General features: G+C 43.9%; 1 protein-coding gene across 9 annotated transcripts in view; it reads right to left on the reverse strand.

The window, feature by feature from the left end:
- APC (APC regulator of WNT signaling pathway) overlaps positions 1-16,426 on the reverse strand; it is a 121,601-nt gene that overhangs the window by 23,204 nt on the left and 81,971 nt on the right. For 6 of the 9 annotated variants that reach the window (XM_029054015.2, XM_039910632.1, XM_029054016.2 and 3 more), the window contains 3 exons: positions 14,521-14,629; positions 13,203-13,316; positions 11,026-11,109 (listed from right to left, as the gene is read on the reverse strand). In XM_029054015.2, coding sequence (XP_028909848.1) covers positions 11,026-11,109; positions 13,203-13,316; positions 14,521-14,629 — 307 coding nt within the window. Of the gene's footprint in view, positions 1-3,226; positions 3,963-5,819; positions 6,634-11,025; positions 11,110-13,202; positions 13,317-14,520; positions 14,630-16,426 lie in introns of those variants that run through there. The other 3 variants (XM_029054021.2, XM_029054023.2, XM_029054022.2) reach the window with 3 other exon arrangements.

Below are 16,426 nucleotides of genomic sequence, written 5' to 3' on the forward strand. Positions count from 1 at the left end.
TAGGAGACACGAAAACATCTTTCTCCACCAGCTGCACTCACATCACTAACAGGAATACACGGAGACTGCTCTGCAAGGTCACAGGATCCGCACATTTTGAGGGAGCTGCGGTTCGAACGGTAAATGAGTCACAATCAAAGACCTTCTGGGTAAGCTCAGAAGGCTCAAGACTCATTGTGGGCAGGGAACGTGTCTATAACTCTGTTGTACTGTACTCTCCCAAGTGCATAGTATGGTACTCTGCACGTAGCAAGCGCTCAATAAACACCATTGATTGATTGATATGCAGATTGATGAGCGTACTGCTTGAAATCTTCCCTCAATAAAAATTTCTAAGGCACTTTTTCCTCATTGTAATGATCTTGTAAGCACTGAGAAAGCCTCCATTTTAACAGGAAAACACCTTTTTAAAAAGCCTTTTCCAACTCAGTCACTTAAGGGAAATGAGAACGTGCAGCTGGTAGAATTAGACGTTCGAGTGCCCTGGTAGAATAGCTCTGTAAAAATGAAGATTGACATTTGCTATTCTCCTTTGTAAGAAATAATAATGACTACCACCTGACCAATCAACGCTCTTGCTAGACCTCTTTAAACCTAGTCACAGAAAAACAAACAGCATTCGATAAAAGGTCTTTTTTTTGCCATCAGCTGGCATGCGTTGAACAAGCCTCTAGAAATCAGAGGGTCCCTCCCTTTTAGACAATAGAGAAGTTAGAGCACAAAAGAACTGCCACAGAAAATGTTTCCCTATTAAAATCATTTTGTGAAAGGTTCTGGCTCTAAACAACAAGCAGGGAGATTAACTGAATTTACCACCCCCGCCCCCCACAAAAAAGAAAAAAAAAAAAAGCAAAGGGTAGAAATACTCCAGGGCCCTTCTTTTTGACTATTTGATCCACGGGTGAAATAGAGGAAACAAAGCACAAAGAAATTCTTTTAAAGACGGCAACCCCGTTAAATTATGGCAGCAGTTCAGCTAAACCGATGACAATGACCTCATTAACAGAAAAATAATCTGATGCAAACTACGGACAACAAAACGATGACAACAGTTCAAATCAGTTACCCGGTTTGGGGCTGGACAGACCCCTGGGAAATACTGGGAAGATCCAATGGGGAGGCGTTGGGGGGTGCAGGGTGTACTGGGGTGGGTCACGGTCAGCCGCGTCTGGCTCTGGGAGGCTCCCTGCTTGCAAAGAGTTACTCGGAGCCAGACAGCGCAGTGCCGCAGATTGAAGTTGAGGTGCCTCCATCCCCCTCCCTCTCTTGTCAAGCACTCCCGGTAACAACTGGGGAGCTATTCCGACCCTTTAATAGGTGACTTTTCAATGACCGCCAAACCACGTTGGCGATTTCTATCCAGCACGTCGTAATCATCTTCAGCTTACTGGACATCTATAGTGCTAGTATCTGTTACAATGGCCAATGTGTCACCCCCAGACCTAGTTTTGTTGATAGCTTCTTTGTAGTCAACATTCAGCCATGTTGGGCAATTATCACAATGTAGGTGTTTCAAATACAAACCGGTTTAGCATGCTGGCATTGTACTCCACATTTTGATTCTCGCTCTCATGAGCTTCTTCTTTATGAAGGCTCTGATCCTCATCATTGCTGTTGGTTTCTGCTTATAATGTAGAACCCAGGGTGTTTTGATAAAATTGATGAGTATGTTTGAGAAGCACAACCTCTCCAAACCCTCTTGACCAGGAAGTCTTCCATATGCTTATCGCCTGCTGTAGCCTCCAAATGTGACTTGATGGTTCCAGATAAACCATCAAATACAACTGCAGAAGACAGTTAACCAGCGTGTGGAACGGTGCCTGGCCCATAGTAAACGCTTAACAAATAACATAAAAAAATTACCATAAAAATCAAGAGAAAGGGGAACAGTGAAGACGGCATGGGATGGAAACTCAAAGCATCGTCCTTCAGTGCTAATCTTCTTTAATCCCTCGGCAAATGATGTGGTGGATGGGGGTCTGTAGACCAATGTTCTCCAATTTTAATAACTTGCAAAAATTTCATATCATCCTTTACTTCAAACTGTAAAGAGGCAATGATAACTTCACTTTTTGTTGATAAAAACGTCTTAGCTTGACATCCTCCTCGACTTCAATTTATCTTTAAGCTACCTGTGGAGAGTTGTCGGTTTAATGGATGCTTAAACAGTGCTTTCTTTAATCTGGCTGATGATTTGAGCCTCTCAACTGTGATATAAGATTTCCTTTTTCTTGATTCAGTAGAGATAGGTGTGTGTGTGTGTGTGTGTGTGTGTGTGTGTGTGTGTGTGTGTGAGAGAGACAGAGAGAGAGAGAGAGAGAGAGGAGAGACAGACGAGAGAGACAGAGCGCACGTGCCTGTGCATTGAGCTGTCCTCTAGGCGACGCTACCGTCTGTGAGAATTTACCTTGCCTCTTGCCACACTGCTGCATATAGTATCCACAGTACTCAACGATTCTGAATTCTCCTTTTTGGTGTCACTCATCTTCCCAAAGCTTCTGTTCCTTGACAGTTACTCTATTTCTGATTGCCGTCTGCCAAGGTGACCTGTCTTCTGCTATCTCCCAACTGTCCACTACCATGCCACTGCTTTGAGACTTGTTTCCCTCCATCTTTAAAAAATTCCTTTCATCCATCCTGTTGATGGTCCTTACACTTCAGTTTGCTACAGAACAGCTGCTTGGATATTCTGTTGTCATCCATTCTCTTCGTGTGGCCAGCGCAGCACAGATGTGGCTTGAGTTGCACCACTTCCAAATTGACGATCTGACTGGGGTCGAGGACCTCACTGCTTAAGACAAGCGACTATTTGATGGATAAAACTTTGCCTGAGTTTCTTCTTTCAGAATCGTTTGCCAGAAAGCTGTTTCACTCACTGCTGCAATACTGCCTCCAAATCTGACTAGTTCACATGCTGAAGGGTCGTTCTCTTTGCTGGTCTGCTGTTCCCATCGACACATAGTGTCCAGATGCTCCATGATGAGACTTATCTCCTTCATTTCTGTTAGGTTTTTGTTTGTACTTAGATCACCAGGTTAAAGCTCCAGAATTACAGTCTGCTGCTAAATTTGGGTGACGCAGGCAATTTTTAGTGATACCTTTTCTAGTCTCCTTGGGTGGACAAAACACTCTTAAATAGGACCGCTCAGTACCCAGATTGCTACCAAAAAGTGCTACTGCCTTTTCAGCAACCAAATGACCAATGCCCTGGACACTTGGGACTCACCTAGGATTTTCGATTAGGGTGGCCCATTGTTACCGAGGCATATGTTGGAGATGTTTTTCCAGTAGTGGTGATGGACTGTGGTAAGCCATCCACACTCTCTCACACCCGCCCCCGCTGTGACGACAGCTGGCTGGGATTAAGAGTACAGTTTGTGAACTGAGAGCAGAACATTTTTATACATCCTCCACAGCAGCAGACATTGATTCACCATAACGTAAACTCTGAATTCTGGATTACTCAACTAATGCTGCATTTCATATACTCTACGATGATGTGCATTTATCGTTGTATGGCATAAAATTACAATGGAGAAATTTCATCAAAGTCCTTTGTGAGGAGGCTGCCCTCTGACAAAACCCATTGAGTTTAATCTTGGCTCTCCTCATCTTGAAAACCTTTTGAGATTCAAGTGAAGACTCAGGGCAAAAATTTAAGACCTACTAAATTACCGTTATTCATTAATAATGACTTCAACAAATATTTCCTGATCTTCCTATATATAAATACCTATACTGTCCTAAATGAAATCTGAACATGTCTAATGGAAACCAGGTAGCCAAGATAAAATGATATTGCCATTTAGAATAAGAGTTCTCGACCTGTCTCACGCTGAGACTCGGACAGAACTTTAAAACGGGGGGAAAGGAAGTTGTTTTTTAATCAGCAATCACATTTTCTGAGTGCTGTGTGCAGAGCACTGTAGTAAACACTTGGGAGAGTACAATAACAACAGAGTTGGTAGACACATTCCCTGCCCACAAGGAGTTTACAGTCTAGAACAACAGGGGCATTTATTTAGCTGCTTACTATATGCCAAGCACTGAGGAAGATACATGACAGACACATGATTTCAGGAAAGGGCATTTCTCCTCAGTCTAGGTAATAGCTAAAAATTGTCTGATCTCTATTTTCTAGGAGGAATGTAATTATTGAACCCAATCTAGAGACGTCCCACCCCAACCCTAAACAGCATCCCTAAACAGCATCTCCCTCCCCCACCTTTAAGAATTTGTTACGCACAATAATGGCAGTTCAGGTATCATGCCCCTGCAACCCTCAGGAGAAATAAAACTGCCAAAAGATCTAGTTCCCAGGGAAATACCGGATTTACTCCACCACATAATTCCATCCCTCACCTTGAATTGAGGGGAGGAAAGCAATGATACTTTTTTTTTTGGTACTACCCACCGATAACTGTAAGCAGTCTAAGTGGTGTGTGCCAGGGAAGGGCCAGAAGACTGAAGAGACAGGTTTGTGCTGGGGTCTTTAAAACAGGCACTGTGGCAGTAGGCAGGGTGAAGGGAGAAGGGGTTACCCTAATTCTCTGAATTCCTATTGTATGCAGCACTCAGGAGAGTGCAGTAGAAGAGAAGCCATCAAGTGTCCTCCTGTCTCCTCTTCCTTCTCACCTCCTTTTTTTTTCCCCCTCTCCTCCCCTATTCTTATACCTGATTCCCATGTAACAGTCCTTCCCCTCTTTGGGGGATTTCAAAAACTGGGGCAATTTTGCAAATACACATGGTATTTTGGAAATGCATTCACTGCACTTAACTGATCCAATACAAAGTGTTTAAAAAAAATGTTTTCCATTATTTAGTGCAATAAATACTGCCAATGCGGAGGCTTCACACATTTCCATGAAACCACTTTTAAAATGTGGGCCAGCAAAAATCATTACAACATGGTTTAGACATAGAAGATGGTGTTCATAAAGGTCTCATTTTCCTATGCTTCAGTTCCCTGCTCTGAAAATTTGATAGCCTGCTCAAAAAGGATTATGATTTTTAAAGTACATGGAGACAAACACTGGGGTAGAAGCGAGATAATCGGGGTGGACTCAGGCCCTGTCCAACATGGGGTAAACAGTCCAATTAGGAGGGAGAACAGGGATTGAATACCCATTTTACAGATGAGGAAATTGAGGCACAAAGTGAAGTGACTTGTCCGACATGGCAGAGCTGAGAACCCACGTCTCCTGATTCCCAATCCCATGGTCTTTCCACTAGACTGCGCTGACCAATACTGGATAGGAAGGAAGAAAACAATGACTAAAATTTTACCATAGTGAGGAGACTCTTTTTAATTTATTGAATCCAGAGCCCATTTTGGATAACTAAATAGCACGTTTCACTTCACTTCTATGGGGTTTTTTTCATTATTATTGAAATGCCATAATTAGGAGACAAATCACTGAATGAACAAAAACAAGTCAGATCATTTAGACTGAAATAAAAGAACCTCATTTTTGCACGTTTCAGAACATAGAGAAACAACTACTACCCTGCCAAATCTGATAGTGTGAGCTGCAATTACTTAAACGTTGTATAAGAGAGAGACTTGAAGTTTGTGGAACACCTCTGTTTTGGCAAAATCAACTTCTGACAGCGGCAGGTGGTGGCCTTAACCAATGCAACCCCACCGCTTATATGACAATTATGAATACCTTCATACCTCTGGCGAATGCTGACCAGAAGCTTAGGTTGTTCAGAAATACTAAAGAGTATTTTTTAATCCAAAGGGAAAGGTCAATGTTTGCCCATTAAATGCAGACTTTGAGATCAGATAACTCCATGTCACCATCCGGGTTACTTACCCTAACCTAAGATCTTCAAAGGTGTCGGTGGACGGCCAGATAATCACTTCTGGTATCTGCACCCAGCCCCCGGGACGGGACTTGTCCTGGCCAAAACTCAAAGGGCCGCTTGCTAGGAAGCACAAGAAGCCACTCCTAGGAAGAGCCAGGCTCCGTCCACCCCCAGGAGCCCTAGCAGAGGCAGCCCTTGTCCCTGGGGACAGCCCATTTCCCAGTCCAGTTTTTCCCAGAGCCGGGGCCCTGTGGAAGCAGATGAGAAACAGCGAGTTGAGCTCTCCTCGGGAGCGGGACAGGAGAGCGGGTGTGATCATCTGGCATATCCACACCCCTTCAGAGAACTCAGGTACGGTAAGTAGCTCTCGTTTCTCTGAAAGTGAGTCCGGACCACACCAGATGATCACTTCTGGGAGATTCCCCGCTACCTCGGCAGAACAGGGAAGGAGGCTCTTGACAGAGCTGCTGGGGATGAATGCCCCATACGAGTCTCCTGAAAGAAGGCCGCATCTAGAGCACGTTGACTAACGACCACGAGGGGAGGGGAGGGTCAGAGGGGGTGAGACTGCCGGCCACTGTGCCGCTATTCTCTAGAGGGACGTTTCTGAGGGACGAGGAGACGACCGCCTGACCTTTGGTGGCGTGAGCCATGAAGGGCCCTGGAGAGAAACATTCCCACCCCTCCCTAACAAAAAAGGATACACTGGACCAGTTCCTTGGCTACCGCGCATTAGGAAGTAGCTTGACCTAGGTACCCGTGGTCACAAGAGTCAAAGAGTTGTCTGTCTGCTCCGATGTCCTTGAGATCGTCTAGGTAGTTTGGAACTGCCCTCCTATCATCACAATTTTGAAGGATGCATTCCCCTGATGATCGGGGTCTGGGAAAAAAGGAGGGGAGGATAATTTCCTGATTAATATTGAAGGCTCCTTAAGGATGGAAGCCCAAATATGTATGAAGGCTACTTTTGTCCTTGAAAATCCCAGTAAACGGAGAGTCGTTCACTGACGCGTTTGGCCGAGTTAACTGCTACCAGGGGAAACGCATTTCCCGGGTCAGTGCTTGAGGTCACGGGGAGCTGAATTAGTGAGTGGAATTGGAATATCCTGGTACTCCAGGGGGAGGGAGAGGAAGAGGATGATTCTGAACAGCCCTTGCACAAATCAGACCTACAGGCATTGGAAAAAGGCAAGCGGGAGCTACCTGTGAAACTTGAGTGAGCATCGGGCTACCGGTTCACCTGCTCTGGGATAGGTAGTCTTCTGGTCGAGAATCATTTTAGCTCTTTGGGTGGACGGGTCCAGCCTGGCCTCTTTTTAATCCATTCTGGTGCCGGACTAAGAAAATGGGAGTGCCTGGGTTTGGGTGAGGATTAGGTATGCCTGAGACAATCTGCATATCACAGCATCTCCATTAACTGTGCTGAGCGGCCAGCCCTTCCCTGGGCCCCCATGGAGGCACGGTGTAACATGGGCTTGGTTGTGTAAGCGGTGCCACTGCATAACCTGGGCGAAGAGCAAGATGCAATTTCGAGAGAGATGGGCACTGAAACGTGGAGAGTGGCATTCGTGCGAAGCACAGCGACGGGTGGCTATGGAAACCTATGCCGTGTATCGACGGACAAGAGTATGGTAACGTACAGACATACGCATTGATACGTGTAACAATGTATGTCTCTTCTAACCAGGCCAAACTCTGTCATACCCCTGTTTAAGTGAAACGCACAGTAGATGAAATGACGACTTGCCATTGTAGGTGTATGTACTAAGCATGCTGAGGTCGTATCTTGATTTCTTTTGTAACCATCAATGGTATTGACTGAGCGCTGACTATGTGCGGAGCACTTTTGAATGTTCTCCAAGCGCCTAGTACAGTGATCTACACCCAGAAAGCACTCAATCAATACTTATATGCATATAAGTGTATATATCTATACATAGGAAGAGAGAGAGAGAGAGAGAGAGAGCAGGTGTGCTGCCAGTATACAGAAATCTTGTCAAGTAGGCTAGGTGATGAGTTTATGTAAGCTTGTAATTTCTATCAACTGCCAATCCTCACGGTTGCCAATTTTGTGCAAGCTTTCTAATTTTGGTGCATGTAGGGACTAGGGGTTCACTGTCAGGCCGAAGACCTGCCGCCAGACTTTTAAAACAAGGTAGGGCGCTCTTCTGCGGGCTTGAAATCAAGATGTGGAACTCGACACTGGAATGAGGTAGAGAGTACCTCTCAAATGCTGATACGGCCTCGGTGCTCAATGCACTCCTGAAAATGCTAGCTATGCATTTTAAGGCTTGCAGCATAATTATAAAGCCTGAAGCGTAATTTAAATGCTGACTGGAGGCATGAGCAACTGCAATCTTTGTAGGGAAGGGATGTTCTGCCGGGGGCGATCGATGCAAAGAAACCAAACGGAGCCAGGACATCGCTCCCAAAAATGGAGCGCTTACATCACTTAAGATACGTACGGAAGCTGGGGAGGGAGCCACCCGGTAGGGAGGCTAAGATCCTTCTCCATCCCTGGTGGGTGGAGACAGCATGGCAGGGAAAGCATGGCCGAAACCCTCAGCCCCACCTTCCCCACCACATCTGCATTAACACCTCTGTGTTTCGCTGGGGCCTATAGCTCTCTCTTGTAGACAGCTGTAGATGAGCTGGGCAAAACACAGGCTCTCCCAGGGTCACTCTTCCTGTGGGGGGCGGGGGAGGGAGGGATGGCTGCCTCAGGGCACAGCAGGAACATCAGGGAGTTCCCTGGCCTATGGGCCAGGGAACTTGTGGCTCCCACTTATCTGTGGGGTACTGGGTGAAAAGGAGGGCTAGGCCTGAGGCCGGGGTGCTAGGGTCCTTCCAGGGGAAGGAGGAGGAGGGAGATGATTAGGGGCGTGAATGGGTGAGGAGGGAGGTAGAGAAGTCTACCTCCTTCCTCAAGCCACACTTCTTACTTTGATTCCTGAAGTCCTTGAAGAGAGATCCTGAAGGTCTTGCCTCTTCGGCATCAGGAGAAAACTGGAAGGGGAATTGGCTACCCTGGCTAAAATCCCTGGGGCAGAGCCTGGCTCCACCTCGGGCAGGTAGGCTTTCCCTGCATCCTAGCAGGCAACCCTTGCAGCTTTTGCAGGGATGCATCCTGGGGGCATCTGGGAGCAGATACCAGAAGCTTGTCCTTTAGTCACCTTTGGAGAACTGGTTGAGTTTCCAAGGCACTCAAAGAAATGTTGGAGGGGCGGGGAAGAGACGAGGGAGGAAGGGGGTAGAAAAAGAGCCACATCCAAATTCATTAAAACTTGCACCTTTCGTAACTTCAGAGACATACGAATAAAATTCAAATTTAAGAACGAAACTGACATCCAATTGGTTCAAAATGACACTTTGAGCTTTTAAGTGGAAATCACCATCTTACAAACCAAAAAGTGATATGGCTATTAGTAACAAGGTTGCAAGAGACATTATCACTGGGAGCACCTTTTAGAGAAAAAGTTCCCACAATGGATAGAAAGGAGAAATGTTACTGCTAACAATAAAAAGAATAGTGACATTAATACAGTTCACTTTCTGCTTAATCATACACTTAGTTTCTTTGGGCACTTATCACTGGAGAATCAGGACAAATTTCATATAGGGACAACTTGGGTGAAACCTGGAAAAGGCTTAGTGCCTTATGCTTATTGTAAACCAAGAAATGCTTAATATTTATAAGGATTTTGTCATCCAAGTTCTTGCCGGGGAAAGATAAAGCATTAGGAATTCAGTGTCTCCTAAGTAAAAAAACCAATCAAAGGAATCCTCCTTGGGACCGTAACAAAGACTAAAACTCATATTGGCACCTCAATTTCACTGAATTGTTGCAGATTTTGTCTCATCCAGAAAAGAAGAGCATCACTGGACATAAACCAACAGAAATCAGTGACGGTTGGAAAGGGGTGGCCTGAGAACAAGGCCATACGGTAAGTTGGTTGGAGTAAATGACATCTGCATCCAACCCACAACAAAAAATTTCCCTAACGCATGACTTCCTGACTGAAAGATGGGGAAATGTCACACTGCACATGTCATTCTGGTTGTTCAGTAATTGCATGATAACAGAAACTTGTTTCTATAGAACACAAGTTCGACCTTTGTGATCACAATCAACTATAGCTTCTTTGTTATAGCACGCTTCTGTTAACCACGTATCTTTTATCTCACATGCAAAATGCAAAGAGAAACTGTAGTTATAGCATCTGCCTCCTTTCCTTATTTGAGAATGGGAGCAGCTGACAAGTCAGGGGTAGCCTGTACACATAGAGCTTTTAGGAGTGGCTTGGAAACCTATTTAAATTCAGAGTCTTCTTCCCACGTTATACGATAGTAAGTGGAATTTTAAGAGAATTTAAATTCCTCTACTGGTCCATGATTCTGCTCTTTTAAACCGATTGAGTTTTAGGAAAAAAAACACAACAAAAACTCCATTCAGCTTTTCTGAGGTAGATATTCTGGAGAAAATAGAGTAGAATATATTTAAGTCTAACCATACAACTTGGTAATGTGTAGATTATTCCCTGAAGTCTACTAACTCTTTAAAGTTACTTTAGACAGAATCTATTTGGAGAAAGACAGTTCTACCGTATGAAGTCAATAATTCATTTTCCAGTACTTGAGGCTCCTTGCCTAGTTATTATGAAATGTGAAGCGGGCATCTGTAAATTGTTCGTTTTGCTGAAGAATAACATACTAATAGTTCCACCAAAGGTATTATTTAGAGGGAGTGATGGAGATAATTCCGGGGGTGAGGTGGGGGAAGAGTTAGAGTTCTCTGGAAGCACCTGTGAATAACCCCAGTTTCGTTTCCCTAATATAGACTCAGATTTTGTACCTTTAGTTACTGCCTAACTTTAATACTTAGGGCAGTACAAGGAGCTGTGTATTCATGGCATCATATTACCGAGCAAATTAATCTCTGACCAGTGAATATCTTTAAAACACAATCAGACTGGAAACTAACTGCATCAAACTAATCTGGCATCATCTGTTATGGCTGTCCGTATAGTAGGGCAGTTGGTGATTTTTGTTCATCTGTCTAAAATGGGTGTGACTAAGGGAAGCACTCCTTTCTCCCAAAAATAATCACTTTTTCATAATTCTACCAAAAAATACCGCTCTTAACTGATTCACATTTTTTCCGCAGAAAAATCCTAGGGCTTACATCTCTAGATCAGGAAAAAGCAGCTCACTAACCTCTGCTTCAGCTGCTTGGGACTGTAAGAGCTGTCGGATGCGAAGTATGTCCTTTTCTATTTGCTGAATTCTAGCCACTCTTAACTGAAATAGAAAGACACCAAATTAGAGTTTTGGAAGCAAAAACATACTGTAGGAAAGTCATACCAAGGGGTACCTTTGAACATTTCAGACCAATTCATCATTTCAACAGGAAATCCATCCGGTAACACCAAATTGACAAAAGTGACAATCCGATTGAAAGAAATCACACGGACTTACATGGTAGGGCTGGCTACCTTGCCATGTTCTATCCTAGTGTAAGTGGTTGATGCTTCTTCTAACTTGGCTTTCTGCCTTTCAACGCTATTATCAGCCTGGCACCAGGTTGAGAATTCAAGAAAGGCATAAGATCCAAAGGGAGACATATTTTCCTCTCAATCTGCATCCCAGAAATGGCCCACCTTTGTCTCAGGTGGAATCACTTTCAGACTAAAGTGTTAACCTGGAAGTCATGGGGTTTTGGGCCCATTCAAACCATGACCATAAGCACTAGAGAAAGTACAGATAACCAATGCTACTGGAAAAAAAAAATCAAATATTTGAACTGATAAGCACTGAGGCTTCTTTAGGCAATTGAGTTTTGCTAATAACAACAAAGTTTGCTTTGGTCTACCCATTTGATTTTCCAAATTAACGTTGGTTTAGATAAGTGATACCTGGCTAAATGCCTTCATTTATTTCATGTAAAGAGTGGAAAATAATTTAAGCATTAAAACCAACGAATTCTTTTAAGGCAAAAGTGAAGAGGGCTAACATTGGATTAATTTGTACCTAAAGTGTGCCTTTAATGAAGGAACTCAAGATACTTGGAAATATACTTGCTGCTTTGGAGCAATCATCCAAGGAGACAGGCTCAGGAGTCAGGTCTGGAACTCAGGCATTCCATTTTCCAATGTTTGTTCTTCACTTTAATACATTCCCATTTTTTTAGGGTTTTATAGTTGAAAGCTATAGGATTAAAATATTCTTCTTCCTAGCAGTAGAGGTCAGCAAGATCAATATAGGTCACGGCTTTTGAAGTGAAAAATCCCAATGATCAGTGGGATGACCCTGGACCATCGAAATCTCTTAAGTCTCAGTTTCTCAGGATGAAAATGGGGAAAAGCACTTTGTCGTAAGGTTCTCTGGGGGACTAATGAACTAAAGGCTGTAAATATCAGAACATTTGTGGCTTTCTAAGCATGAACCAAGGAAACAAATTCAAATGACAAGCAGTATAGCCTAGTGGGAGTCAGAAGGACCTGGGTTCTAATCCCAGCTCTGCCACTTGTTGGCCGTGTGACCTTGAGCAAGTCACTTCACTTCTCTGTGCCTCAGTTACCTCATCTATAAAATGAGTCCCATGTGGGACGGAGACTTTGTCCACCTGGATTATCGTGTATGTACCTCAATGCTTAGTAGAGTACCTAGCACACAGTTAAGTGATTAACAAATACCATTAAAAAGGAAAATGACAAAGAATCAGCAGACGCAACCAAGGGAGACCCTCAATAGGGAGATGCTACCAAATAAAAATCACTTTATTTGAGATGAGCTATTTTACCATCAAAGATTCTAATGCTGTAAAAAGACAAAGTTTCCTGCCCAATGCTTAGCCTACATGAGGAGCAGGGTGGCCTAGTAAAAAGAGCTCAAGCCTGGCTCTGCCATGTTCCTGCTGTGTGACCTTGGCCAAGTCACCTAATGTCTTGACGCTTCACTTCCCTCATCTGTGAAATGGAGATTCAATACTCGTTCGCCCACCTACTTAGACCGTGAACCCCACATGGGGCCAGTTCTGGGTCCGTCCTGACTTGTATCTATCCCGGCGCTGAGAATGATGTTTGACCCATACTAAGAGCTTAACAAATACCCTAATATAAATTAATTAAAATATCCTAAAATATCACTTTAGTACAAATGCTCCATTTTTTTTTTTCGGGCCTTGTCATTTAGTGAGGATCCGGAAATCTCTCAAATATACTCTTGTTACATTTTCATGAAGTCTCTGAAGTTGTACTACTGGTCAGGAGCAAATATGCCACAGGACACCATTCATTTCAGTGCAGTCGCATCACAGTGTTCCAATTTTATAATACTGCATTTTATTGGCCTTATGTACATGTAGCGGAGCCTGACGTACTAATTCAAATTACCTGTGCCCGTTTTTCCATATCCTGGCAAGTACCTAGTTGTTCTTCCATTGCGGCTCTGATCTGTCTCGCTTCATACTCCAACTGCCGCCTGGTCATGTCCGTTTGCAAGGAGAACTGAAACCGAAGCAAAATGGGGACATTTTCATCATGTCTGAGGAGGTCAGTATGACCGTTTCTCTGTGCTTGTGAGGTGCGGCGGGCCTGTGCAAAATGACATGGCAACAATTTGCTGTGTTCTATTCATACGAAATGAGATCGCAGGGGGAAATAATCTTTAATCTTTAATACATTTTGCCTTGCAAAATTGTCTCTGGCCAAGCACTAGATTTTGGAGTGCCATAAAAAACTGCCATTACTGGGTAAAATTTATAGTCTTATGTCTTCAACGTTGATGCCAAAGGGCACTTGAAGAGTGTGATGGTTACTTTCTGACATCTATCTTAAAGAGTTCAGGAGGTAGTGTCTAGCATCCCAGTTCTGTCCCCAGAATCCATTAGGGGCTTACTGCCCACCAATTTCCCCAAACTTTTCTTGAACTTATTTAGGTTCTGACTGCATTACTTCTTGTGTTAACTAATTCCATAACTGACCATCTGCCCTGGGAAGAAATGCTTCCTTTTGTCTGCTTTGAACCCCCAACTTCAGTGGGTGTCCCCAGTAACTAATGCTGAGAGATTTGGAGAATGATACGTTCACCCTGTCCACACAGACTTGAAGATTTCAATCACGTCCTCTTCTAGTATTCACCTTTCCAGACCAAAGAGTTTTCATTTTTTCAGTTAGCCCTCACATGGATGCTGGGCAGGGAACATGTCTATCAACTCTGTTATATTGTACTCTCCCAAGTGCTTTAGTACAGTGCTCTGCACACAGTAAGCGCTAAATATATACCACTGATTGATTCATTTAGTTGCCCTTCTACGAATCTCTTCTACCTAGAGTGGGGTGCCCCATAGGAAAACTGGAAATTACATTCTCTAAATGCTCTCATACCTGGACTTGAATTATTCAGACTTTTCTGGATGTCCATACTTGATTTGGACCTTATGTTTTATGGTTTTGTACAGAACAAGGAAACACAGCATCTTAGTCATATGCTTACACTTCTTTTGTCACCTAGCTCAAAAATGAAAAGAACCCAATTATCATCCACGCCAACTTCATTTTTGCATTCAGGAGAGCTGGATTTTTCACGTAGCCCTAGAGACTACTGGGCCAAACAGGTTCCCCTCAATTTTTCACACTTCCCCAAGGCAACATAACCACTTCTTAAAAGATATTTAAAATCCAACGGGAGTTGGACCGTTTGATTACTCACATTTTCCGTTAAAGGAAGACTATCTATCCTTTTAGTGAGGTTCTGAAGCTGAGCATAATACCAGTCCTTTTCTTTCTCTTCTTTCTCAAGTTCAGCAAGCAGGAGTGATCTGTTTTACAATACAGAATGAAGAGTGATATCGAGAAGTCATTTATAAAAAAGAGAAGGCAATATACTGTTGTCACAAATCTTCTCTGTCACAACCATTTAGTGCAGAGCTGTTCTGAATTGCAATATTAACAATGAAGCAATGCTCAAATAGCTAAGGGCCACACATAAAATCGGCATATCTGTCAACGAGGCAGATTTAATTCTACAGGGTGTCAAGCAAGAAGGTCACCCAAACCTTGTCGGGGCTTGGGAATACTCTGAGATTCCCCCTGTTGTTTCGCTCTGGCCTTCGGAGAAGGTGTTACACAGTGTTCAAAAATATACTTAATTTGTGAAGTTTCTCTTGAAGTCCAGAGCAATCAAAGAGATAAGATGATCCTTCTTATTGAAAGCAATGCTTTCAGACTGATTACAGGTATGATGAATTCCCGCACTTTTATTCAAAACATTCACCTGGAAGGAAGGGGCTCTGAAACAAGCAACGGAAGGAGTAGTCGTCAGATTCCATTTCAGTGACATGCCCAATACTACGCTAGTGCCAGAATTTACAAGGGTGGTTAGAAATAGTTTATTAAGCCCATTAAGCACTGAACAGCAAGCTGTGTTCTCTGAGGTGCCTTACAACTTTAAGGGGACAAATGGGCAGAGAAATCTTTGACTATCATATGCTGGGGTTGGCAAATTCTATGACTGGAGTCATTAGGGGGGCCTGAATGAATGATTTGTGAAGAATCACGAAATAAACAGCAGCCATGCTGGCTCCTCCTCCACTGGAGCCCTGGGAACTGTAAATGAGGCACTGCTATCCTGACAAGCCCACCCCCCAGGATCTCCCACAGCCAGAGCAGTGTGAGGCCTGAAAAATCGCTCCTTTTGACACAGTGGACTCCAGCTCTTATTGTTCTACATTGTGGTCCCTGCCTTCTCTGTTGCTGCATTTCCTGTCTTTCCTCTCTCTCTACATCTGCCTGTCACTAGTCTTCTCCTTCCGCCCCAGGTGTGTGAATGAGCATCCTTGACCCTTTCCCTAACTTCAGCCCCTTTGGCAGAGCATCAGCAACATGCTACCATTCATTCATCCAATAGTATTTATTGAGCGCTTACTATGTGCACAGCACTGTACTAAGCTCTTGGAATGTACAATTCGGCAACAGAGACGATCCCTGCCCATTGACAGGCTTACAGTCTAAGCGGGGGAGACAGACGGACAAAAACAAGACAACTTAATCACGATAAATAGAATCAAGGGGATGTACACCTCATTAATAAAATAAATAGGGTAATAAAATTATATACAAAGGAGCACAGTGCTGAGGGGAGGGGAAGGGAGGGGGGAGGAGCAGAGGGAAAGGGGGGAAAGGGGGCTTAGCTGAGGGGAGATGAAGGGGGAGGGAGCAGAGGGCGGAGGGGGAGCAGAGAGGGAGCAGAGGGAAAAGGGGAAGCTCAGTCTGGGAAGGCCTCTTGGAGCAGGTGAGCTCTTTCACTTTGGCTGTCAGCCCACAGGCCCAATTCAGACGAAACCCTCTGCCCGCATTAGTTTCAGCATGAGAAGCTGAGTAAGGAGGGGTTAAAGGGGATTTGTTGATTTAAAAAAAACAAAAACCCAAAAACTTGTGTGCCCACCTCAATGTGTTGCTTCCCTAAGCACCTTTCCACTCAGTACACTCTATGTCCAATCAGTCGACCATTCGTATTTACAAAGTGTTTACTGTGTACACACAGTACACTGAGAGTTCAATCCAATAGAGTTGGTAGAGGTGATCCCTTTCCTCAAAGAGGCAGGGATGAGAGAGCG

The sequence above is a fragment of the Ornithorhynchus anatinus genome, chromosome X3 (assembly GCF_004115215.2).
Source record: "Ornithorhynchus anatinus isolate Pmale09 chromosome X3, mOrnAna1.pri.v4, whole genome shotgun sequence".
NCBI lineage: Eukaryota > Metazoa > Chordata > Mammalia > Monotremata > Ornithorhynchidae > Ornithorhynchus > Ornithorhynchus anatinus.